The sequence below is a fragment of the Macrosteles quadrilineatus genome, unplaced genomic scaffold (assembly GCF_028750875.1).
Source record: "Macrosteles quadrilineatus isolate MER2022 unplaced genomic scaffold, UCM_ALF_1.0 Scaffold_5__1_contigs__length_97177068, whole genome shotgun sequence".
Taxonomy (NCBI): Eukaryota; Metazoa; Arthropoda; class Insecta; order Hemiptera; family Cicadellidae; genus Macrosteles; species Macrosteles quadrilineatus.
The window spans coordinates 11,424,939-11,449,970 of NW_026542598.1; the positions used below are offsets into that span (position 1 = coordinate 11,424,939).

General features: G+C 35.9%; 1 protein-coding gene across 5 annotated transcripts in view; it reads left to right on the forward strand.

Moving 5' to 3' along the window:
• Positions 1–906: 906 nt before the first annotated feature.
• Positions 907–25,032, forward strand: part of LOC128993796 (protein bric-a-brac 1-like) — a 217,758-nt gene continuing 193,632 nt past the window's right edge. For all 5 annotated transcript variants that reach the window (XM_054417805.1, XM_054417808.1, XM_054417807.1 and 2 more), the window contains exon 1: positions 907–1,770. In XM_054417805.1, coding sequence (XP_054273780.1) covers positions 1,051–1,770 — 720 coding nt within the window. In that variant the 5' untranslated portion in view covers positions 907–1,050. The remainder of the gene's footprint in view (positions 1,771–25,032) is intronic.

The following is a 25,032-nucleotide window of genomic DNA, read 5'->3' on the forward strand; positions in this document are numbered from 1 at the left end:
GAAGAGATTAAATTAGAAAGCGTGTGACCTCACATTGAGTTGCACTTTGTATTAATATTATGTAGCCTACTCGAAATTTTGAATTATACGACTAGGTAATTAACTTTTTGCTACTCAACTCTATTAATGTTATAAACTATAAAGTAAAAATAACCACCGAATAACGCCAAGACCAATTTTTCCAACGCACCTTATAGTCTATTGAAATTGATTACAAGAAGTTATTTATATCGTACGTCTTACATACAAGAAACTGACATAAGAGTAGAGCAAAACCATTCGACTGATTCTAATTTGTTAGTTTTTAAACCTTTTACCACTGATAATTGCAATTAATTTACTAGCAACATTTCTTAATCGTTTATAAAGTAAGTTGTTATAACGCTTCGCAAGTTTTGTTTATTTTTGAGGTATGATATCTTATGCATTTTCTCGTTCCAATAAAACATCTTTACTATTCATAAAACATATTTTTATAAAATCTCATTTTCCCGGGGTTGTTCTTAAGTTTTCAGATTACACTTTTGACTATCATCTTAAGTGTATTGTCTTTTACAGTAAGTAACCGTTTAACACATTTGTTGCTGTTGTTGTTGTTGTTGTTGTGGGTTTGTCGTGTTGTTGTGAGTGTTGCGGGGGGTCGGGGCCGTGTCAGAGGTGCGGTGCCCCACAGATGGGAGGAGCCTCTCTCTTTCTCTCTCACTCAGATCGCCGCACGTCTACCGTCACATGTAAATATACACTACCGACACGTCAATAAATCAATACTTCTCCGAGCCTACGGATGCATTATGTATACTAGACCTCTCGTTTCACACCCCCGTATTACATGTACATTTTATATAAATAAGCGATGCGGTGCTCGCCGCGCCGCGACGTGAGGGCCGTGGTGGGGGCGACGAGGGAAACTCGACCTTCTGTCACTGTGTAGCGGCGTGGTGGGGGGCCGCGCGCCACACTCCCGCCATTCGAGCGTAGGTCCTCGGCGCGTGTGGACGTCCCGGTGTATTCTCGTATTGTACCGTAGTAACCGCGTCGTGTTGTTGCAGGATGCACCACTACGGGCCCGGAGGAGGCGCCGGCTCGCCGCAGCAGTTCTGTCTCAGATGGAACAACTACCAGAGCAACTTGACCAACGTGTTCGACCAACTCCTGCAGAGCGAGAGTTTCGTGGATGTCACCCTCGCCTGTGACGGCCACTCGGTCAAGGCGCACAAGATGGTCCTGTCAGCCTGCAGCCCCTACTTCCAGGCGCTGTTCTTCGACAACCCCTGTCAACACCCCATCGTCATCCTCAAGGATATCAAGTGGCCGGAGTTGAAGGCCGTCGTGGAGTTCATGTACAAGGGTGAGATCAACGTGTCGCAGGAGCAGATAGGACCGTTGTTGAAAGTGGCAGAGTCACTCAAGGTGCGCGGACTGGCAGACGTCAACTCCGAGCATGACTTGGAGACCAAGACGGGTGACGAGAGCGTGAGCATGTCTCCCAACAGACCGTCCAAGAAGCGACGTCGCGCCTCTGCGGAGCCCTCCAGCCCCGCGGAGGACGCCTCTGAGGCTCTGGAGCTGGTCACCACCTCGCCGTCTACACCCTCGTCACTGCCTCCTCCGGCGACCCCGGGCCCCGCGACTCCTGGGGGACCCAACCCCATGATGGCTCTGAGTCTGCCCCCGCCGCCACCTCCGCCTCCACCGCAATCCGCCGCCTCCGCCGCCGACGACTGTGAGATCAAGCCTGGCATCGCCGAGATGATCCGCGAGGAGGAACGGGTGAGTACAGTGATTAGTGATAACCTAGTGATAGTGTGATCAGTGGTCGACTGTCGACTGTTGTGTCGAGTTGCTAGTGGTGAAGTAGTATTTTACGATTAGAATAATAAATTATCATTCTCGGGGCCCCATAAACCTCGTTTATATTATCAGCAGTAAAGCATTTTATAGTGGCACTAATTCTATATAATAAAACCGCCTCCGTTATAAGCGTAGTCGTAACAAAAAGCTCTCGTAGATTAACGTTAACGCCAGATCTCTACAGTCTAGTTGTATAAAATGTGGTAGGCCTGAACCCCAACCTCCGACCCGGTTATCTCCTCTACAGTAATTTCATTTACGCAATCACTCTCCCTATACACTACCAAAGACGTCTTTATTATAATAACCGAGCGATAACAATAACAAAACTTGTTTACCTCCGACCCTGCGATATAAATAAGTCAGTAGAGTTATGTTTTAAGATAACCTTTAAATTTTAACGGCACGCACTCAGCCGGGGGAATAAAGATAAACCCAATAACATCTGTGATATAATGGATTGACCGTACAATTTAACTTTATTCCGCTCCTATCAGAGATATGTAACGTTTCTTATCAGTGATAAACAGACCGCCCGCCCTCCATCATTGATCTTCTCCAACGACGCTGTTTTTAATTAAATCTCGTTAAATAAATAGAATTTCTTTAATCAAATATTGAACGCGAGGCTCGTTATTTTTCTGATTGTGTCGTTTTTACTGCGCCTCCCCCTCACCCAGTCTCCCGCGATCTTATTAAAAATCTTATTAGCGGTAAAATATATTCGTGTATAATTACGTTCGTAACTTCGCTCTCAGGCTCGGATAGAATTGAATTACGCTTTTGTCGACTTCTGATTGAGTTTTACTCGTTAAATTCGTTTCTGTCGGAGATATATGTAGCTTGGTGTTTTAATTGGATAGAATATATTGCGTTTACGTACGCTGGTAATTTCCTACATTTGTTTAATGACGTGTATCGTAGACGTGATGGCGTCAATAATATTTAATGATTGTTGATATTAGGCAATTTACGCACGAACATTTATCATAAGCACAATTTATTACTGTAACGACTGCTGTCAGAGTAATGCGATGACAAATTAGTGTTGTTAAAATCTTTGAAACCAAAAGTACTATTGCCTATACGATCGCAGTTGAAATCTAAGCTAGTATATAACTACTCGTATATTTTCAACTAACTATCTTAAAAACGTATTTTCAATTAATTGTATCAAGCCAAAAAATCATCTGACAATCTGAATGCTAGATTGTAAAGCTAAATTCAACCTCCAAACATCACCTTAGCCTATTCCACAAGAGAATAAATTTAATTATTTTTCGCACGTTTAAATTTTACCGCCAAGATTCCAAATCCGTTCGTTTACAATCCCGGAAGCGGAACGCGGAACACGTGGAAGCAAAAGTGCATCGTTGCTTGTAGCGTTGTAGCGCGGCGGAGGTTGCGTTGGAGGGGTAGTTTTACGTTATTGACTGGCACATGTGCCCCCCCCCCCCCGCCTACCTTTGCCCTTACTTTCAAACTAACTTACGACTTACATTACCCCCCCCCCAGCCTTGCCGGCTCCTTCTACCCCTTTCCGCCCAACTAGGAATCTGTTTACATTTTATCGACAAATTTCACAATCCAACTAGTTAATTTATGTCATGTTTCATATTTGATTGGGTCAAATTGTTAAAAAGGTTTTTACAAGAAATAATTTTTCAGGCATATTTTTATTGTTTTAACAACATAATCAATATTTACCAGGCCACATTTATGTAGGCGAGAGCAATGTATGTTGTGTTCAACTCAATTGGAATATTTACGACTCAATTAATGTTACCAAAAATTTGAGAGTAATTAAACAAAAATATAATTCCTTCATTAAATGTGGTGGAGTATAATTTTATCGTGTCATGCTATATGCCTAAATATCATTTAATTCTTCCCATCAAGACATTTAATTAATTAAAATGTTCCTCCCTGTACAAAATGTAAAATGTATGAAAGGGTAATTGTATGACGTTTGTCAGCAAAACTTCCAAAAAGGTATACGTTAGTTATTTTTTAATTTAATTAGGTTTATCTTAATTTTTAACAAAAGCCGTATGCACACAAGTTGTACCTTATCTACCACTTTAAAAACCTCGTGTCTAACATTTTGTATAGGCTACGTTTAACTCTATAAATGTCATTAGTGTACAAGATCATTTTTACCATGAATATAAAAGCACATAAATTTGCATTGAAATTGGAAACGCGTGAAGAAAGTTTGATGTACAAAAATGTAAGACCTAATAATTCAAAACTTTAATACACGAGGAAAATTTCGATTATTAACTTATTAAATGTCCTAAATGAAGGAGACCCAGGATGGCCGAGGAAAGGTCTCCAACTCTCCAACACTTTGATGTTGTACCCGAGTACAGTATACTGAGACAACTGTGTTCAATTCAAAGCGGTTGAAATAACTTGCAACTTTATAATAACAATAAAAATTATAATAACCTGTAAACATTATTTTCATCACTCTAGTAAATCAGTTCTGATCACTTACGTAAATACAGATATTCCTACACATTATGCTAGGTAAAATATTAAAGTAGGCTCTAGTATATATAATAAAATAACACTATTAAATGTAAAGAATAAACTAAAAATTAGGTTAAACATACATGCTATGCTGCAAGGCGCAAAGTTGTAAATGAACATTCCCTAATCATCTCAGAATGTGCTTATGTTTTAAAATGAAAATTGAGTACCTAGGTAATTAGATATGGTAGGCTAAATATAATTTATGCTTGGCGTGCGTTTTTACAAATGGTGGTCATCGTAACCACTGGTGTTTTTCTCGATTTCGGCCACAATAGTTTTACTAGAAATTATGTAAATAAAAAATGGAACGAAAAAGAGAGAAATTCTGCAGCGAAAGATGTTATGCACTATCTAACATTAGTTTATATTTCTAACCTGATTTTATCAAACAACTAGAAGTGATATTCACAACAATGTAAACCACATTTGCAATTTCATTCAATTAATCCTTACCGATCAAACATGGCATACACCAAAAGTAATACATGGAAGAAAATTTTATAAATACTGGTTAAATAAGATGGGTAGGAAATCTGGATTACTATTATTGCTTACAATTCACTAATGTTTTAATGTAAAATCGGTTGATTTTTACTTTGGTGTAGAATAATACTGGTTTACACAATTTATTGTTTTAGCAGCTTGGTCTCTTAGGTTTAGGAGGAGAAGTTTTGTTATTTTGTAAGCAATAACTTAATATTGTTTCGTAGCAGCCTGGCCCATTTAAAAGACCTTGGAGTAGGGCCTGGCAGGTAGATCTGTCTGGCTGTCTCGTTGATAGATTGTGGGCGCATTAAAAACAGGGGTGAATATCTTATCATTGGTGGAGGGGGGGGGGGGCTCAAAACTGCCGTCCCGCTATATGGCCACAATCGTATTGGTGCTTCCGCCTGGCGCTAAAACCCTCCAAAACGATATTACAATTCCTTATAGTTGTATAGGCCTACTAATTTTGTATCACTAGGCTTATATAATAATTTTTATAGAGATAGAATATAGGAACATCATTTTAGAAATACCGTTGATGGGTACATAATTTTATTTATAATAAGTTGGAGAAGGCTGTAGGTTTTGTACGGTTTGTACGGATACACGAATGATGAATGTTTAAGTTAATTAGGCGAATATAAAAGTGCATAGGTCCCCAAGTCAAGTTAAAATATTTTACAATATATTTTATGTGTGTTCAAAACTGATAGTGTATTTGTAACTGCAAAATATTATACCCTCCTACTGCTGCAACGCCATGAAAACTGTGAAAATCTAGATGACAATACGAACTTCTAAAAAATTTCCTTACGCAGACTATAAATAAATAAAAAATAACAAATAGGCTATATGAATCGACATTTTTTAATGTAAACTTTTTAGACACTTCAGTCATATTATCTCTTTGTGTTATATTTTTGTAAGATTTTAGTCTTAAAACATACCTTACTAATTTTCCATTTACGATTCAACTATTATTTTTAATAAATAAAATTTTAAAAGCAAAATCAATTTAAAATACAAAAACATAGCCTTTGTTACTTGACATAACCAAAGTTTGTTACTGTGAGCTATTTAGGTTTTTGTGATGTAACCAAAGTTTCTTTGAGCCTAAATGCGTCATATTTTATTGTTAGCTGCATTAATGGAGACCATAAATTATAACTGTTAATACTTAAATTGTAGTTTTTTTTAATTGGTGCAATAAATAAGTTAGCTGCAAATAGGCTAAATTATGCCCATTCTTACTTTTATTGTATTTTTTATTGCTGCAGTAAAATAATACCCAGTTCCCTTTTTATGTTGTATTGTTATAGGCCTAACAGTATCAGGTTTATGAACACATTTTTAAATTAGATATTTTATTACATTTTATTTTATAACTCTAGTTTGGACGTAGGAATCTACGATTTACTACACAACGTGAGAAAAATGTCTAACTTTTTCTACATATGTAAAGTTATTAATATATTGTAAATTATTCTAGGCTATTTTATGTTTTTATTAACTAACTGAAGGTTGTTGTAAAATACAATTTTAATCATTAGAACGCAAAAATGCATCGTCACAAATTTTAATACAACAAAACTTATATATGATTAAGTTATGGAAGTCTCGCCTGATTATTTAAATTTTGATTAAGTATTGTAGTGGGCAAAATAAAACATACAATAAATGTTAAATAATACCTAACTCTAAACTATTGTTATTTCCATTTCTACAAAATCTCATAGTATTCGCACAGAATGCAGTTTTTGCAAGAGGTACGTCTTTATAACGTTTTCATCTTGCATTCCCGTTGAAGCGGCGAGGTGCGGCGCGGCGGGTGCAGCATGGTATGGGTTTGGGTATGGAAAGGGTACGTTTTTGAATCTGTGACCATGAGCCCACCTCCCATGGCTCAAACTCCTCCCATCCCCCACCATACGTCGTACTTTCTAAACCTTCCAACCCCCATGACACACCATGTACCAATAGCCAATCAGTCGACCCCCCTCCTAATGTCAATGTTAACCTTTCTAGCAGCATTTGCATATCTGCGATTGCGAGTTACGTACAAGTTAGGACACTAGGAGAGATCTTGATGAGTGGATCGATGGATTAGTTTAGAGCAATTATTATTTTAAAGTAATCATTTTACTTTGCTGTATTGCAATCGGAATTCATATCGGAGGATACTAGTTATAGTTTATGTAAAATTTGTTCTTAAATCTTAAATAATAAATGCAACTATATTTTAGGGTGGGATATGGGAGAAAATTGTCATTACATGTTTTGTTTGAAGTACAGAAAAATATATTGGATACCCTTTTGTAAAAATATTATTTTTAAATTTTAATATACACCGTTAAAAAATCTGACTAGGGCACTGAAGACAGTTAGTTTATATACAGTAAAGCAAAATTTATAATTGCTTTGAAATGTACAAGCGTAATTATAATTTAAATGAACTTGGTTAGTAACACCTATTTTAGATTAAAAGTTAAAAAAATTAAATCCTGTTTGGTTTTTACAAATAGTCTTAAATATTCCTTAAATAACCCTTTAATAGCAACACTATAAAATAACTTGCTTGCCTTAAACAGAAAATTTTGATTAAATTATTAGGGTTTAAAAAAGTAAAAAAAATATAACAATAAGTAATAAGTCGGTAAAAATAAGTTATAATAATCATACTAATAATATAAATTTGTCATATATATGTTAAATAAGTAATAAATAAGTGATGTAGACCTTTTTACATTAAACTGCAAAAACCTGCATCACTCTATGATTATTGCATTAATATTTTCACGAATCATTATTTCCCTTCAATAAGTTGTAATAATCTACCAATATCCCTTCGTCCCGTTCACACCTATAGTTTTTGCACACAACCTGTGTTAATTAACCATCAAAGACGATTGGTCGGCGAATTGCATTATGGGTCCGACACGAGGATCGTCGGAACGAACCGTGAGATCCTGTTGTAAACGACAAAAAACGCGCGCAAACAAACATCATATCCATATTTTATAGTGGTAATAATGTTTATTGCCCGACGTGGGACTGGCCGGAAACGTGGTTTTTGCTGAGTGAAGGTACGGAGAAGGCCCATGCTAGAGGTGGTATGTTATAGTACAGTGTTGCAGGTTAATGTTGAATACTTAGACAACCGATTGCACTGGGTGTTTAAAAACGTACCTAGACTGCTTGTTGTCCGCCTATTTCACCAAGACACGTTTTTGTCCAAAAACGTAGAACAATTCTTTAATTTTTCAACCTTATAGCTAAGATGAATGTGTTTTTCGGCACAGGATTTAAGAAATTTACACGTTCGTCATAATTTGAATACAGTAAATTTATTGTACGGTGTAACCCCACAGCTTAGGATAATTTTTGTAGAACCATTTGCAAGACATAATAATTTTCTTGACGATTCCCCGCAAGAAAAATACACTTTAGTGTCAGATATAAGAGGAATATAGCATGAGCGTTACATAATTTTCGTAAATAATAATAATGCTTTAGCCATGAGTCAGAGTCATGACTCAACACCTGCCAGCAACACCACGACCGCTATCATTATTTGTATTACGTAAAATATATGTTTAACATATTCGTGTTCGTCGATGTGTTTGTGACGAATTTCACAACCACAGGGATGAAGAAAATGGTCTAAAACACTATTATACAGGCTGGTATTGAACCTATAGGTTCAAAATGAGCGGTTGAACAACGGGGTAAAATATGATTACTCGTTTAGGCACCTACTATTTATACTCGTACTATTAGGCCTAAAAGATTAAACAACTTTTTATCTCCAAAACATTTGCTCGTCAACAAGTTCTCAAAAACGTCTGGGACTTGTCTTGGCCAAATGAGTCACCGCTCAACTGAGCAAAATTAAATATTTTTTTCCTTTAACGAAATCTCCTTACTATCCAACACATTTGTTGAACACTAGCTGTTGTACTCGTGCTTTGCAACGGGAAGAGGGTACGAAATAGAAACATTTTTTATTATTGCAATTCTACTATTTTTCGCAGCTTTTGTTGCGAGTTAGTTCAAATTAGATGTTGTCATAAATGCAAAAACTAATATTACTGCACCCTGTTGGTAAACCTTATAAATTTAATGCTATTTACTATCATAGAACCAACTTGAGTAATTGAAACGGCTGACAAAATACTTTTATTCCTTTTAAATATGATTACTCATAAGGTTAACATGGGAAACTCCCGAGCCACTGGGGCGGAGCCCGAAAGGACTTTTGAAATAAGAATGCGTCTATATGTTAATCGGGAATGTTATCCATCATCACACCAAATTTCAGCCCGATCTGACCAGTATTTTTCGCGTGTACTTGTCACAAACATACATCCAAACTTTCTCATTTATAATATTAGTAGGATTTCTTTGTATGCACATCCAGTTTCATCTTGCTTGACAGTAGATGAAAATATCGCCAAGTCCTCTTTTGACCCGACGACCGCTACAAGACAGGGTCGTATATTTACTGCCACGACCACCTTTGGTAACAGCCGGTTACTATTAGATAAATTAGTAGAGGTTGTATCATTAATAGACGAGAAGGACGTATCTCGAACCGCGGTAGCTGGTGAGGTCGTGGTATGCATCCCAATAGGATAGGACGCGGCGACAGGGCGGACGCTGTACAGTGTACGCTACTGTATAGGAAGAAGGTTCCGTGGATTTAAAATAAGTTGACGGGATATTAAAATTTTTCTCGGTATATCACCCTATAAATGGTTAAATTTACTTCTTGATTGTTAACAGTCGTGTTGAGTATTTTTAAATAGTACGGCAAGTAAAAATTGACTGATAAGACGAAACGATGGGGCGCATCTTGTTGAATGAAAAGTGGAATTCTATAGACAGGACTTTGAGTTAGTTTTTACTTTTTAAGTTTCGCCGCCGAAAGAATTTAAAATCACTGATTGGGTGTTAACAATTGTTTTAATTTGGTTTCTAGATGGCACAATAAATTCGAATGTGCCTAACTACTCAATAGAAACATTTGAAACAATTTAGAAATTATTTAGTGGCAGTTATAAATATTAGCCGACTTATTTCTAGATTTGTAAATACAATTATTCACGGGTAAGCTTTGATCTGAAGGAATGAGGTATTGAATGTGTTAGAACATATTTTTATAAAATGCATTATTTGTTTTTTAAACGTTTAGGCAGATTCTCCTAAGAAGAATTTATAACAATGTTTGAAATGTAAACGGATTTTGCTGAGTATATTAAGACGATGCAGCATGTAACTTGGTTTCCTCTTAATTCTGCTAGAGAAATAGTTAAAATAAAATTTTACATAAGAAGTTGCGCTTACATAGGTTGTTCAATAAATATGTTTCATTTTTTAAACTTAAACTTTAAGTAAACTACTAAGGGCAAATCCTTATATATAGGGTTTACATTGCTTATACAGGATTCAAAAAAACTCAAGTGTTTTATTAATCGTAGTTTGTGCGCCAATTATTTGCATGTTTGGTTTAGTATAAGTAAAGTAATCTATAGATAAAATATTAGTTTAGTTCTATTTATTTTTCGAAACATTGATGTATGTTTTATGTTAATATGTTTTATATTGATTGAGGCTTGATAACAAATGACTCCCGTTGAGTTATCTATCCATATAAATTATTTTTAAGAAGTTTTGTCAGATCGAACATAATATTTACGGTTGACCCTTCTTTCCAGAATATTTGAGATTTATAAAAAAGCCAAGCAATCTATTTTAGTGTAACACTAGGTGAAGCAAAGTTTACAAATTAATTTTAGCAAGGAAACAAAAGAAAAAGTAGGCGTATAAGGTTTTAATTAAATTAAACTACTTTACAACATCGAAAGATTTTCTTATTGTTTGTGTAAAAAACAATATATGCAATTTTTAGGGACTCTTAGTAAAACCAAAGAATCCTGCAACTACAAAAAGAGTCTGTTTGAAATATGTACCCTTAACTTTATTTTGTTTCGCCTATCAAATAATATTACAGTAAAGATTTAGTCGAATACAAAAATATATTAAATATGTACGGTAACTATTGTTAAATTAAAATAGAGTTTGCTTTTAGTTTACATTATCGTCATCGATTAAAATACAAAGTCCATAAAGCCGAATGGGAAATATGAAATCAAACCTTAATAGAAATTAAATGTTTAAATACGACTTAAATGATCATTATAGATTTTTTTACAGAAACACTGTTTTCATTTACACATTTATTATATTTTATATGCCCGCGTACTTCTCCCCTCCATTCTGATATGCGCTACGATAATATTTATTAGACCCCAGTGACGTCACGTTATTTTTTCATTTTAATTGAATCGAACGACCGGGCCGGGGAAATATACGTCAGGAGTGCAAATATAAAAAAACGTATCCAATTAATGTGCCTTATTAAATATTTTATCGGCGGGGCTTTTTGCGAAATCATCCCGTCGTACCTTTAACGAAATGAAATCGGGCGGAAAATGTATTATTTATACGTCCATCCAGAGTCGATGTGACCGTACGGGTATATCACTAAGCAGCCACAAATTGGCGCGAATTTAGCCGTATTTATGACGCAGCGTCAGTAGTTGATATACGGCTGTTTGTTATCATTTTGTTGGCGGGGTCGCCCCAAATGAAATAAACTTTACGTGTCAAAACAGAATGAATTATGTTTAATCACATTTGCGACAGACGCGCCTCGCGGCCTTCTGTTTAAAATGTTAGCGGCTTCTTGCGGCTCAAATTGACGCGACAAAGATGTTTCTTTGGATTAATTCGTTTTACAGAGGCATAGGCATAAAGGTACCTGTATATTTCATAGTCACAGACGTTTGTCTCCCAAAACGGTTGCCAGCTATGAAACGTATAAATTTTGGCAACTTTCAGTCATGTTATCTCTTAAGAATGTTCTTATTTTTTGTTGAACCTTAGCGATTTCTCTCATTCAGTTACAAAATATTGTATTACCTCAATTCAAACTAAAAGGCATGTAACATAGCCTACTTTGTTTTTTGAGAGAGGCTTTTGGGTGTTGAAACCATCGAAGTATATAACACAACTTTGAAACCTCTCTGGGGTCTTGGACATAATCAAGTAAAATTAGGTCTTAATGTGCATGAATCTTTTATGATAAGGCAAAAAAACAAAACGACCAATGCATATTCATTGCATATCATACAAATATACTATAGGAAGGAGGATCATATTTAAGATCGTTTACATTTGCGCGCCTAAGATGGCAAAAAAATGCGCAAGTTAAAAAAATTTATATATTTATATTTATTTCTTTTAAGGAAAGTGGGAAAAGTGACCAGTTTCTACTTTGATCTGAGTGATGTCACACCGTCTTAACACCCTACTCTCTGAATTTTCTTTCCGTTTGAACTGCAATTCTAGTTGCGTAATTTTTTTAAAAATATCCAATTACCTTTGGTTTATTTTCGATCCCGCTGTTCACTAGAAGACTGTTGCTGTATCTCTCTGGCTGTTAATCACCTCTCGTCTGACAGGTGTAGAACGTAGACCCCGTGGTCGTGGTGTACCGATGTGAGGGTATAGACCCCGGTGGAGGAGGGGAGATGACTGGCAAAACGTCGTCACATTAGGCTGTGTTGACGCGGTACAAACATTTTGAAGACCACGCGGTCGCGGCTCCTAAATAAGAAGTTAGGACCTTAGTAAACTCCAGATGTTGCTGAACGATTAGTTGTGTGATTTTACCGGATTTTTTATTAGTAGTATTCCTTATGGTGGTTTTGATTTTTCATTCTGTCTGTCTGCTAGCGTGTAAGACGTACTGCAATTAGTCTGTTGTTTTTTAATGCCATGTTCAGTATTGTAATTTGTAGCACTTTTAAAGTATTGTAAAAATCAAATTCAACTTCGGGTTGCAATATAGAGCTACAGTAAATTATTGAAAACACACCACAATTAATTAAACATCTTCAAATTTGCAAATGAGTCTGACTATTGATTTTGTAAAAGAATCCTTGTATCATGTACATTATATTTATGGCGGTATTACACTGTACAGAGTTGATGATAACAGAAAATAAATTCGGTTTATCAATTTTTCCTCAAAGAAAGTTAGCCATTATCTTGGCATGTTTTCCATGGATATGCCTTGGTCCGCGAATTTATTAGGTTTATATACTTAAGTCTGGAATATACAGAGTTGGTATAAAATGATATTACGATAGTTGTAATATCTTTCTGCCTTGTATAAATTTTTACAAACGAACATTTTAAAGATTAAATATTTTAACATATTTGAATAATAACTGTGTTAGCGCAATATTAGGATTAATGATTCCATTTTTAATCATTGGGTGTACACCGTAGACTTGTAGACAATTTAGACTTCTCGAGTTTTTACCAACGGATGCACCCAGGCCACTCCTTCTCTATTTCACAACAATTAAGCGTATTAATGACACAGGTGAAATGTAAGTAATGTTAGTGGCGGTGGAACCTGTAATATATTAAACAATGACACGTTTTACACAACAGTTTAAACATGGCGGCCGGATAATCCAGTGGCGTGGATAATAGAGGAACGTTCGTATCCGGCGAGGGAATGTTCCCTCCAAAAATCCTTGAGGGTTCCTTGAGTATGAAGCGCATCGGGTCGTACAATTTGTGCAATATACATATTGAACGACAAAACGGATATTTTAGGGGTACGGCTTATAGATAATTGGTAAAAAAATACTTTTTAGGTTTACAATGTTTCTACAATCAGTAACTTGTGTTCAAATTGTGAATGTTACTTTTCCTAAACGATACTAGCGTTTTAAAAGCAAGCCTTCAGGGCAGAAGTACCGCACTGTAACCAATATATAAGTCAAGACTCGATGTTTACAAACTCGTGTAGTATTTTAAACGCAATACAACACTGGTATGATGTAGACTGTACTTAACAAGTACTCAACAATACTAGAAACGTCTCAAATTATACACAAGAACGCGAGCCAATGAAAACTTGTTAAATAATAAATATCCACGGTCCCAACTGCTCCCAAGTGTAGCATTAAGGGAAAAAAAGGGGAAAATAAAAAATGCAACACAATCGACTACAGTAGTCAGTGATCTCGGCATTGTACGTTATTTATACATCTTGGACATATATTATTGACCGGTGATAGCCTGGCCGTGCATTATTTAAGAAGTCGGTCGGGCGATCACCTTTAAATGATCATTTGATGACGTTTTATTGTCTACAACGTTGAATATTTTAACGTCGTTAGTTATAATAACGGTGCTGCATATTTACATAACCGCTTCCCATTTACATTTACTACGATCCTCGGTAGCTGTGTCGTGGTATTGGGTTCTTAGTGTGTTGAACGTATCGTTGGATAAAACGGACGTGAAGAGGTGGGGTTGTTGAACCGCTTCGGGGATTTTATTTAAAAGTTGAATAAAATTGTATCAGATAACATGTTAAAATATGTTATTCTTGGTTTGTCGCAAATTAATATTATACACAATTACTAAAAAATGTGGTATATTTCGGGTTTTTATCAAAACCTATCACAAGCCTCTGTTAACAACATATTAGGTAAATCAACTATGGTTTATAATGTTTGTTTATAAATTAACACATGTTTGAAATATTTTAAGTTGGGAGGATTGTATTTTTCTACCAACTTTTTTTAACATTTTATTTAATTTACAATCTGTTCAACAAAAAATAGAACAATAAGCAAATTTGATAAAATGTAAACACAGTAGTTAGTCTTTATCCAACAATTGAGCTAACACACAAACTTTGCATATTTGGTACAATGTTTAAAGTCTAAAAACGACTAAAAAATCATAGTTTATTAATATGTTTTTACCACAAACCTACTGAAATACATATATCAATTTTTTTAGTAATTAATTTCATATATATACTACTTTAAAAAATACAATGTTAAATACTTACTGTTAGGGAAGGGAGTTGACTAATGGAACTTTCGACTAGGCTAACTTGAGAGATTAATTTTTTTCGTCTTTCAGATAGTTGGAACGGCAGTTTGGTTTGTTTCCGAATCCTAAAGCACGACATCATCACGTAGCAGAAATACATTAGTGATCATCGGTGTTTGTTCCCGGGGCTTCAGGTTTGAGACTTGTACTCTAAAACCAGCTGCCTTTCATTTTGGGGTAATAAAGTCTTCAAAATCAGACATTAGGCTTTCTAGAGTTGCTTATGTTTTGATCGTAAGTTACTTTTATAAAATAATATATCGTTTCTACGGAATTACACTATACACGTTAAGCATATCAACACAATAATTAATTAGTGTTGGTTTTTGACATTAATCCATTACGTAAAAGATATTGGAAAATTTCACCCGCATACGATTTTAATTCACAGCATGCATATCTGGCATCCGAACAACCAACCCCTCTACGGCGCGGCGTTATGTGCTGCTAGTGGCGCAGTGCGAGCGTGAATCGGCCGTTTTCTCTCCATATCCAAGCCTATTGTTCTGCCGTTCCACTGCCTCCGCTTGTACACCTGCTATATTTAAAATAACGGCCTCCCCGTAGCTACCGTACAACTAGGCGACTCCATAAACTAAATATAATTTACTCGAACGTGACTTCAACACTAACATTTAGAGTTATTGCCCCTGTAATGGCTGGGAAGTGGCCTGAGTTGGTTTACTTTGTCGCCAATGGGAGCGATCGACTTGTGAGGCCTTTGTTGTCCCAAGGCTCACTGGCGGATTTGACCATTTTGTCTTTATTATTTTGTTTTAGATCAAATAGGCTCCTAACTATGACGCAGAATCGCCTTCAAGCAAACAGAGGCTTTTTAGTTATTGGATACAAATTTAAAGAAATCACGCTCTATGTCCAAACTGACGTTCATGGAACTCTTTCAAAATAGTAGTTTGAAACATTTTGTAAATTTATTTTCAGGCCATTTACCAAACGTGACGTCAATAGTACGAACGTCAGTTTTACCTGATCTGTTTTGTACAGATGTTTATAAAGATTGTTTAAATCACCGACCGACATTAACTAATATCATCGAAACCATATTTTTATACTGCACAAGTGTTGCTAATGCTTAGTAACATTGGCAGGTAGAGTTATATGCACACTGGCTGTTCAAAACTAATGTAGGATCATAAATTTTATAAAAACCGTGCCTGATTTATGTATTTTACATATTGTAAGTATTTTTGTTTTATCACTTTTTATTAAAATAAATTACAAAGATTAGCAATAATATTTATCGATTTTTAATCATCCAAACTATAATCGTGAAATCGGTCCATAGTTTGATACGTTTTTTTGACGAAATTTTCGGGGGATTTTAAGTGCAAGATGGATATTTAAAAGTGTTTGTCTTCAAATCTTTGTGTTGATTAAATATTGTTTCAGATCTTTAGGTTTGGAAGTATATTATTGAAAATTTAGCATAATAATTGGTTTATATACAAGTCGTATCTTGCTCTACATCGTCATCATATCACAAGATTGTTTCTCAGGTTGCTTACCTCCACAATTTTATTCTCTTACTAGAAGATCAGCATACCCGTAATTTATTTTATTTCAATGTAAGGCTTATTATTTTAGAATTCACGTAATTTAGTAATTTAAAATTAAAATCGAAAGCGAGTTTTCCTACAATAATCATTCGTGGTGTTAAACTCTTATCTGCGACCTTAGTGCTTCGTTCAGTTGATAAGTTTTTTGTCAGATAAGTATTATTGTGGTTACAACTTAATTGTGTGCGTAATCGTGGGGCGACATACATCATATGTGTACAATATACAATATCGAAATGAATTTACGTAATAAAACATTTCACAACTAAATGTTAGAATGTAATTTTGTATATTATCAGAGGAGGGGTAACGTGACGGAATAAATATGAAGGGTAAATTTAAGTGGATGATGAAAATGGAATTGCAAATTCCACGGTCGGATTTACCTTTCTTAACAACTGTAACCGACCTTTTAGGTAAATAGAAAATGTAAAGTAGACGCTCAAAACGCTGACCGTTGTCTAAACATTTCAAACACATTACCATTCTACCGCGCCAATATTTACCCGTCAATATTTTATGGGTTAAAAGATAAGCCGTGCCTTCGTTGATTCAGGCCGCGGGTTATAATAAATTCAAAGACTCGCCGTAGATCGATGGTGGCAAGTTTTTGTGGTTTAATTTTTATTCCTGATTTGTTTGTCAAGTATGTGAATCGAGTAGGTGAGTGAAACAGTGGTTTGATCAGTCCACTTTTCTCCAAGTGTTATGGTGGTAGTTGATTATTAGATATCTAGATTAAAATTATGCTCACTTAACCTGTGAATCAGTCGATTTGTTTGATAAGCATATGGAACAAGTATGTATATTAATGAGTTTGAGATTTGTTCTTTCGTTTCTTTCTTTTCGCCTTTCACTTGATTCTCTAGGATTTTCAGACAAACACACGTTTTTTCGTACTGTTGCCAAGTTGGCAATAGAATGTTACAAAAAAATTTCATGGTTTCTAGCAGTTATTTGATTTTTTTACTATACAAACTTCTTTTTGTACCTATGTACTTGTACCCCCTTATTTCTTAACGTTATTCTCTACTGCCCGCTTAAAAAATGTTTACGAATTGGTTAATTCTACTACAGTCTTACCTTGGATGTTTTCCAAAACAGTAAACACATTTCAAGGTAAACTTTGCATATTGGATCAATAAATTCTTAGCTTAGTCTCAAAAATGAACGTTTCGATTGTTTAGTCTGTGGTAAAAAGTTTGGGAACAAACATAATTTGTAAAAAGGCCGGGTCGAAACACATTCGGCTGGTATAAATTAGTAGACGCCATCACGGGACTCATAAGGCGAACAGTTAATCTTTCCTCCCCCCCCCCCTTTCCCCCTGATTCACACCAGGACGTTCACACTTCACACACTGGACGTCACTTGTACGTTCTACTTTGGTTTTGATAATAATTTTAATTCTGCTTAGCTAACATTTAAATTGTTATAGGTGTTTGCTTTCAAAATGTACTTTAGTGAATTGGATGAAATCCGTTAGTTGCACCTACCCAACTTTTAGGTCGGTTATGTAATGTAGATTAGAAGTATTAGTCGGGTATGAAAGATATTCAATTGGCACTGTATACATGTTTGTTTATACATCAACAATGCATTTGAATTGTCCCAGAATTTTCTTGAAACTAACCAATACGACTAAATACTAAAAATGAAATGGTGAACAAAAAATGGTTTTGTGAAGTTGAAATGGTAGCCTTGGGAAAAATAACTTATTGAAGGTTCTAGGTGAAGAACGTCTTTTGCGTTAAAAAGTATTTTTAATGCAAAATTCCTTTGAACTAGGAACATGAAATAACCATTGTAACTTACCTCATGTGGAATTTCATAAAGTTGTGGGATTTTGGAAGTTTAATAAAAATGTTAAGGGCATTTTTGTGTTTATAGTTTTAGACGCATGATTAGACATGCTTGTTATCTATCAAACCATAAATACATCGTGATTAAGATTTTCATAGTTCACTTATTTAACTTTGTTGTGATTTTGGTGGTCCTAAGATCCACAGTTTGTGTATCACAGTATGAACAGTATATTGTTAGCAATTGTCAAATTTCACAGTGCTGCAGAAGAGAATAGGCAAACAAATTCGTGTTATTTCAACTTTACTGCATTTATTATTGCCCTTATTCATTAATTTGATGAAGCCTATGTTACGAGGACCAATAGCTTGACCATATACATGGTGGCACTGCCAACTTATGTGTACTCCACTCCTGGAAGTCATATGACAGGAATTTATAATAATCAACTTTCTGAACCTACCATTTTCGTCATTCCACAAATTAAAATTCCCAGAGTCGATACAATATTGCCGCGCCACGTACATTATCGTGACTCCTATTGCGGTTTCTTGTCCCATTCTCGTCCAGTCCATACAAAATACTTTTTTCCCAAGCGTCCGCACGCCGTCCGTCATAAACATAACGCCGGTAAGGCCGAGCTTTCGCCGACCCGGCCTATAACGCCTAATACGCTAACGCTAACGCTCGCTTTGAAATATCGAAGTTTAGTCGGACCTTTCTCCCCTTTTATCGGATGCCATTAGACGACTGCGGGCTTGGAGCTGGACACATTATGTGCAATGATTAATCATAAAGCATACCGTACAGCTCGTCCCTGCAAGATGGACCTTCATTAGCTTTGTCTCGCCGAGCTCCTTGTAGCTCACTACACTCACAACACGTTCAGACGTTCAGAACGTTATTTTTGAACGTCGAACGTCTCCCTGGTTACTTTTGCTTCGTGTTTATTTCTTTCGGTTTATATAGGTTAACAACTGGTACAGCTATACAACATAGTGCAATAGGACATTATCAGCCTATAAAAATCATGATCTCTGGCAAAAGTCTGTGTAATGTTTTCTGACAGATTTTAAGTTTGTATAGGTTATTGGTATTTCTTATGTTTTTGAAGGAAAATTCAAATCCCTGCTAAGGAAGGTCACGTTGTCAAAACCACACTTTATTCAACTAAATAAGGAATCAGCGTCTAAATCGCTCTTCGTCTGTATAAGGGCGTTAACGAATGAAATATTAGGCATTAACCTAAATTGAAGTAGAAACTATTTTGAAAAACATTGAAGACCCAATCAATATGGATCATCATATTATGTATGCCTACAGTATATAGAGTATAATTTACGTTAACAAATAACTTTTGCTCCTCCTTGCCACACCGATGGGGCAATATTCATTCCTGGGTTTCTTTCCAACAATGTTCGTACATTTGTCATTAACTCTATACTCATGCAATTACATTGCGTTCTCCGAACCTACTTGGACGCAAGAATGTTTATGCGAGCGATATTTTACAACTTCTATTTGCAGATATTCGAGGGCGGTGCCTCATCGTCGGGCGATTTTAACTAGTACCATTAAAATACAGTTGAATTTATTTCTCGCGCAATTTATTTTATATAATCACAGCCAGTTTAACGCGTGCCACATTTTAACGTAATTGGTCGTTAAATCATGTCAAACCGTTTAATATACGGTGGTATATTTTCTTGCCGCTTAATTTCCCGCTCAATCTTTATGCGGAACGCGCCAGAAATATCGGTCACAGTCGTAATTACTGTTTCCTCATTTTGTTGTGTGATTTTAGATTACCTATTATCTCTATGGGCTAGTATTGAATGGCATGGTTTGTTGTTATAGAAGAAAAAGGAAGCCCAAACATGTTCGCGGGGGTGGTGTAACTTTTTATTATTAAGGAATTACTTTTATAATAATGGGACTAGGGTGTTTAGTTTTATATGCAATTCGAACAATTGTTGATTAATTTTGCATTATAATATAACTTTGCTTTATAGTGTATGAATCATGGTTGTCTATAACATTATAACCTCTTTTTAAATCTACATACTCGCAAGTTTAAATTACATAATTGTCATGAAAACATGTAGAAATAAAACACCACGTTAGAAATGTAACAAAACGAAGTAAATCGATCTGTAAACGAAGCTGTGACAGCAATATTTAAAACCTTAGCAACAAAGTCCATCCATTGGTTTTATTAAAGTGACGCAAAGTTTATTAAAAATGGCGGAGAACAATAATAAAATCCGCCTTACGCAAATACCGATATGCGATCTCAATATTTATTTGGCAGAGTAAAAATAATATCGGCTGTAAAATATGTATTCGACATGCATTTTTCGCCGTACGTCGTAAATGCCAACAGAATAAAGTCGAAAGATAACAAGAGAAATAAATAAATGAAACAAAATCAGATGGCGTGTCGGTTGATTTTTCATACAGTTATTAAATATTTATCCCCGGTCCGCACACGGGGCGCCCGCCGGTAAAAATAACTCTATTTAATATATGGTAACAATAATAAACAGGGATAATAAAAGAGCGGGTTATCAGCAAATGCATTTGGAACGGATGCACAAATAAACACGTGTGTGACATGTTTATGTACGGAGATACGAATGGCTCCCCTTCTGTTTACAAAATATTTTATCAATATGTTTTTGTCGTTCAACATAAACCATCTGGCTACTTAACACAGCTGGATTTTAAATCCAGACGCTCCCCACCCCCCGCCTGCGCGGGCATTTTTATAACAACAAATTGCTTTGTTTTTCTTGAGCAGACAGGCGCGCCGTGCTAGGAACATGTTAGTCTCGTCCGATGTTGTTATTATAACATGTGTTTACTCGATCCACATTTCTCCTCAATGCGAGTTGGGCTTTGTTATACTATACAAGGTGTCTGTGACTTGGGAGTATCTTTAAAGTCTTAGATGATTAAAATGTTACCCAAACGAAAAATTGATATTCCTGTTTATTAATACATATTAGAGAACCGTCAATTTGTTCATTTAGAAGTCATTTGTTAACGTATACTTGATGTGTACTAACAACATGGATTGCTGAATAAAAAATGCCCTTTGGAAAAGTGCTAACCATTCGACGAAAAGGGGAAAATATTGAACAGTAGTTGCGGAATTTTCTTCCAAAGAAAATGGTCACTTGATTACAATAAGATGAAATGGTAATCGTAACCAAAATGTTTAGGCCTACATATTTTTTTTAAGACTGATTACTCGTTTCATTATTATTATTCGTTATTTTATGGTTAATGAATAAAAGTTGTTACTACAGTAATATATTTTTATATTAGGCCCTAGCATATATTCAAGTGTTATATGTTTTGACTATTTTTAATGATATTTTTGATCCCTTAAATATATGATCTTAAAGGAGTCAACACAAAAACCATTTCAAAATATAATTGCTTATATAGCAAACCGTTTGAAAATATTTTCTTGACTTGAAAATTTATACAAGCTATGTCTGTTCACATGTTTTTACGTCCATATAAGGTTAAAACCATATGTTTTATCTGTTAACCACGCACACAACTCAAGTACATTGCACATATCCCACATGGGGTACAGTCTACATTCTGCTCGCTCCCCTCCACTATTGCTTATTCCGTTTCGTATTTTACTCTTTGTCTGGTGGTTTATGGGCTATTCTTGCTGGCATATATTATTTATACACTCGCCATCAAATGGGTGGGATATTAATTTGCTACATTCTTGGAACGGCCGTGTTATTGCTTGGGTTTACTGCGCCTATTGTTGTGGTAAGACGTTAGCGTTGCACACTTGCAGTAGTACACACCTGCGAGTATGTTGGTTTAAGGTTGTTTCATTTTTCGTTTTCAAAGTTTATTTTTGTGTGAATCTTTTCTTTTTGAATTGAATTCAACTCATTAGCCTGCAATGTCTTAGTTACTAGCCTATTGGTGTTACATCTAGAGTGGTGCAGATGTTCTTAGCTCGGCTTGGGGCCCTGAAGATTTAGGTTTACCCGCCAATTTTTAACTACTAAGACGTGACCTTAAACCAACGACGAAAATTGCCCTCAACTATCACCTTAGACAATTTAGATGCTAGATTTACTCCATGATATACAATTTCTGTAGGTGTGTGCTATATTTTGAAATATTTATTGTATTAATTTATATCTTTTGGTTACAGGTAAGTTTGATGCTGTATTCTACTGTAAGAGATCACTCAGTAAGTAAGTAACTCGTTGAACATACCATCTCTTAGGTTTTAGGTTTACCAACATTAAGTACTAATAATATTTTTTCAATACGCCAGTCATTAATTTGTCCCAAAACAAATATTTGTTTATACCACTAGGGATATACATTAAACTTTTGCAAAATACATCGAAATGGTACATATGAATATAATATCAAACGACAAAACTCTACCTCAAAATCTTCGTTTAAGAAAATATCTGTTTCAACTCACAACAGGTTAACCTATTTTAAATATTTTTGCCTTTGAATCGGTTCAAAGTCTCTTCTCAGCGCATTACTGAGTTTCGCAACTCGCCTACTTATCCCAGTTTGTCTGTTGAGAGGCAACAATAGGCGCGCTGACAGCGGTAGAACCTAGAACAATGGAAGGATGAGTGTTTACTATAGCAATATAACACGGACCGGCTCACGGCTGGCCTACATAGTATAAAACTCGGGCCTACAATACTCTGGGCTGGGTGTCGTCACATTCCGGGCTATGTTAGCTGTAGTTAACACTTCCCCCACCTCCTTGGTCCTCTCTGGAGATGTTTACAACTGTAATACAGCTGTGAGAATGTAACCGCACTCGAGTCTCACGATGTGGCTTTATAGTTTGTGGGATTGCTTTTGTTTTATATTTATTAACCCTAAACTTGGAAGTGTTTATGAAAGTGTGGAGTTATTTTAATTCTTTGTAATTTGTACTGCGAGGGAGTTTTAGGGCGAAAGAACTATCCAAGTTTGTTGTTATCCGTCCAAACCTTTCTGACGAATTCCATGTGTCCGGGAGCACGTTTTACCACTCAACCTATCTGTTGAATATAGAACAGGTATTTCAATGTAATACTTTGTGCGAGAGCTCTGTTTTATTTGTTGAAGTTACTTTTCCAATATAATATCTAAGTTGGACATCTGGCTTATCTGTCGAAGACACTGTTTCTAATACCATATCTTCGTCGAAGAAGTGTCTTCTGTCAGAGCTACTCTATCCAATGCGGTGTCTCCGTCGGAGGTATGACTTTTTGTTGGAGCTGCTTTTTACAATGCAGTATCTCTATAAAGGTTTGTCTTATCTATCGAAGTTCATCTGTCCAGTGCGATATCTATGTCGAATGTCTTATCTATCTAAGCCACTCCCTCCAATACGATATTTCTGAAGGAAATATGCCTTATCTATCCAATATAATATTTCGGGAGCATGACGCATTTGTGGAAGCTCCTCCATCCAAATCTACATCTCAGTCGAAGGTATGTCTTGTCTATCGAAGCTACTTTCTCCAATATGATACTCTAACTATGTCTTAGTCTTATCTATCAAAGTATATCTGTCCAATATGATATGTCGGCAGCATGACGCATTTGTGGAAGCTTATCCATCCAAATCTACATCTCAGTCGGAGACATGTCTTATCTATCGAGCTCCTCGGTCCAATACGATCTGACGGGAGAATGACTCACCTTTGGAAGCTTCTCCATCAGAATCTACATCTCAGTCGAAGGCATGTCTATCGAAGCTCCTCGGTCCAATACGATCTCTGTCGGAAATATGCATCCAATACGATCTGACGGAAGAACGACTAAACTGTGGAAGCTCCCCTATCAGAATCTACATCTCAGTTGAAGATATGCCTTCCTTGTCGGTGTTTATCCAATAAGATATCTCTATTGCAGACACGTCTTATTTGTCGAAGCTTCTCTTTTTAATACTCTGTGTCGGAACAACGCTGGGCCAACAATCTACGACGGCCTTGAGCGTGGTGACGTCATGGGGACGCTAATGTGACCGAATTGTTTGTTATACCACCATTACAATACAAAGCGGTCGTTCTATTGTCCCTAGTATTGTATGATAATATCGCAGCGCTACGGCTCGGCCGGCTCACTTTATTGCTATATGTTTAATGTCATAAGCCCAGCGTCGAGCGTTCGTCATCTTTGTCCGGGAAGTAGAAGTTGTAGTTTCATCGGAAACAATCATGAGTGATGATATGTTGGGGTTTTCATGTTTTCCCATTAGTGTTTGTCCATGCTTTGTAATAAGTAAGGAGTTTTGTATTGCTATCAATATGTTGAAAATGTAGTCGGTTTAGTTGAAATTTTGATCAGGTCCTACGTTTTAAAATTTTTCTTTGAGTAGCATATTCAATGTGATTTGTAATAATATTATTTGGTACGTGTTGATTGCAATAACATGTGTACTAGCTAAAAAGTAATAATTTTAAACCGTGAACACCTTTTGCCTTTTGGAGGCTATTGCTTGTTATAATAAAGACAACACTCAAATAAATGTTTTTTCCTGATTTTTTCCGGGTTCCCACAATAAGTTGAACATGATGGAACATGTCGCAATGGCGCCAAATTTGCCAGATTCTGTGGACATTCGCATACTAAACCCGAGGAATCTCCGAAACAAATTGTAAAACGTGACACATACAATTCAATCAGACAAATCTTTTTCGAATTTGCAATATCGCTTTTTGTGTCTGGGAGTTTTTATTTTCGGTTTTGTTGTGATGTATGATTTCTGTTTTACTTGTTCGAT